The following is a 2,987-nucleotide window of genomic DNA, read 5'->3' on the forward strand; positions in this document are numbered from 1 at the left end:
CATGGTACTTTATGAGCATCATGTTTTCATAAAATGATAAGGAATAATTGGATGCTGGATGCTGTCAGGTGATCCTGTTTCATTAGAAATCTGTGATATGCCAATTGAAAGTAATATTTTATTAACATGAAGAAACAATCATATTAAGCACATGTAGAAAGAACCTAAAAAGTATGCGTACATACTATTTTGCACTGATACTATTTTGTGTCTGTACTATAGTAAATATTCAGTCATGAAGAACTTGTTGAAATTTGAAGTAAACAGGGTAATCTCCATCCACATAGCTGTTGAAAGGTTATGAGACAGAATTTATTACTCTGCATACAAAAAGGCAAAACAAAAAAAGTCTTCTTACCTTTATTAAATAAATCTGACAGTCACTCACATAGTCATATTCTAGTCCATCAAAAGTATAATAATGCCGATCTCCGTAGACTGTGCATACAGCAGGACAAGGATAGTATGTGCAGTTAAATATCCCACGTCGGCAAATACTTGGGTGTGAGGGGAAGAATCAAGATTTTCTTATTGAAAAATATATACACTCTTTTGTCATGTAACACAAAATAGCAAGGATAGATAGATAGATAGATAGATAGATAGATAGATAGATAGATAGATAGATAGATAGATAGATAGATAGATAGATAGATAGATAGATAGATAGATAGATAGATAGATAACCTTTATTGTCATATTTTACTTGTGGGCACAATGGCACACATTAAAAATGAAATTTAGTTGCTTGCTCTTAAAGTGTACACATACACAACACACATTTAAACATCCTACATACAACATATGTATAGACCTACACCCTTACATATAAATAACATATAAATATTAATCACTATCCATCTTGAATACATAACGGAAGGGGGAAGCTTCCAGATATATTTATATACCATACATGTGTAAATTATATATTAACAGGGCTTTTTTTCTCATAGAATGCCCAGAACGGAGTTCCGGCACCCTTTTGGGATGGAACCTTGTAGGGTAGGCAAGGCGGGCTTTATGACGTGTGTGAGTTCTGGCACCTTTTTTTTTTTTTTAGAAAAAAAGCACTGTATATTAATATAATATTTTTATATTTAATTTATTTCCTAATTATCTTCAATACACTTGTAGATCTTGAGGCTGTAGACAGGGAGACTGGAGACCTTGCCCTTCGTTGCTAGCTCAGTTTCAAGATAGGTGATCAACACCTCATTCATTGCATCTTTGTATGCTTAAAAGAGACAGTTATACGTTATAAGGATTTTTTTTAATTGAAAAAGTTCTCCTTTTACCCAAAGATATTTTAAATTATATGATAATCTCAAATATTCCATGTTTAGCTAAGGTAACTGAGTAAGTGGGGGCCTCACAGCTTCAGATGCATTTCAATTAAATGTTTCATACATATGGATGAAAATATCACCACTGGTTACCAGTTGCCTATATGACCCAATTTAAGGTGTTTATGTTAACCTTTAAAGCCCAAAAGGCCCACAAGTGTTGGAGCCATCCCAGTCTCTGGAGGGACAATGTTGCATAAGGTGGGTGCTATAGCAGAAATACACACACATATACAGACATGATATTAGTGTTAGAATAAACATAATAAATTAAATAAATATGCCACAAAGCAATTTCTTGCTGTATCAAGGTTTCTTTGAAGCATCCATCACAACCCCAAGCTCTTTTCTTGCCAGTCATTTCCAATGTAAACTCCATCATGAACTGAATATTTTTTCACCCCAAGATGCATCATTTTATATGTTCTTGTACTGAATATTTGCCATTTGTGTGTTCATGCCACAGTTTGGTGTGATCTTTTTGACAGACCTCATTACATTTGTATTTTAGTTGACCTTACTACTTTGATATTTTGGCAACTTAATATTAAAAAACATTTAATACTAAGATAAGCATGAAAACCCTATAATTTATATTTCCTTCAACATCTACTAAAGATATACTCTTTTTGAGCACGTTCATCAATCTTAGATGTGTTTTAGATTCCATCCCTAGACCCAAATTATGGGGAAAACTGAACTCTTCCTCAACGGACAAAAGACAACATATAAGCTTTATGTAATGTAAGGTCTGATGTAATGCTTATGAGCACTGTTCCAAAGAAATTCCTGTTAAGAGGGGAGTGAGATAGAGGTGTATATTAGCCTCCCTTCTGTTTAATATATATAGTAGATTCAAGTAAATTCTCTAGAAATAAATTATTCTAAAACCAAGGTCATGGTCTTTGCCAAGTACCTTAAGATGCATTCCTGACAACTAAACAACCACCAAATATAGCAAGTCAAGACTTTCAAATATATGGGGATTGTCTTTCAAGCTATAGGTAACCACAAACCTCATGCTGAATGCGTCACTCTAAATGCACAAAAAACAGTGGCAACCTTACAATCTTTTTACTTCTCCAAAGGAGCTCAGCCTACACCTGCAGCAATTAAAGTCTCAGCTGAGCCCAACTCCTTTTTGGAGCTCAACTGGGCTCTACAGATCATTGCTTCCCTTGGAAAGAATTCAGTCCAGATTTCTGAGAACAATTTTTAAGCATATCCCTGTGTTTCAAACATAATCCTTCTCTGTGAAGCTGGCCTTTTCAAAATTGAAATGTCCACCTGGATGTACATTTTCTCCCACTGGCTTAAGATCCTTTTTTCTTTTCAATCAGTCTGACCCCTCTAATGTTGACTGAGACCTTCCAGTGCTCTTGGAGCCAGGCAGTACAAGCCAATTTACAACTCTGTGGCTATTCATGGCCAACCATCACCTCGACTGGCTATCAATGTGCTCTAACAGATCTTAGACAGTGGGCTGCAAGCTGATTTCTCAGCCCCATCCAGAAATACCTTCCTGAGCCACTCTGTACAGCTTCTCTAACCAAGTATCTCAGTCAGATAACAATCCCAAAATTCAGAAAGATCTTTCTTTAGTCAGATTCAATGCCCTTCTGACAGTTGAAGGAGGATACAAAA

The 2,987-nt window shown here is 35.4% G+C and overlaps 1 protein-coding gene across 1 annotated transcript in view; it reads right to left on the bottom strand.

Annotated features, from left to right (window-relative positions):
• OTOGL (otogelin like) overlaps positions 1-2,987 on the bottom strand; it is an 87,202-nt gene that overhangs the window by 55,892 nt on the left and 28,323 nt on the right. Inside the window, exon 22 of the mRNA XM_015812035.1 lies at positions 359-497. Within this exon, the coding sequence (XP_015667521.1) occupies positions 359-497 (139 nt within the window). The remainder of the gene's footprint in view (positions 1-358; positions 498-2,987) is intronic.

This window comes from Protobothrops mucrosquamatus, unplaced genomic scaffold, assembly GCF_001527695.2.
Source record: "Protobothrops mucrosquamatus isolate PMUCROS unplaced genomic scaffold, P.Mucros_1.0 scaffold63, whole genome shotgun sequence".
In the NCBI taxonomy this organism is placed as follows: Eukaryota; Metazoa; Chordata; class Lepidosauria; order Squamata; family Viperidae; genus Protobothrops; species Protobothrops mucrosquamatus.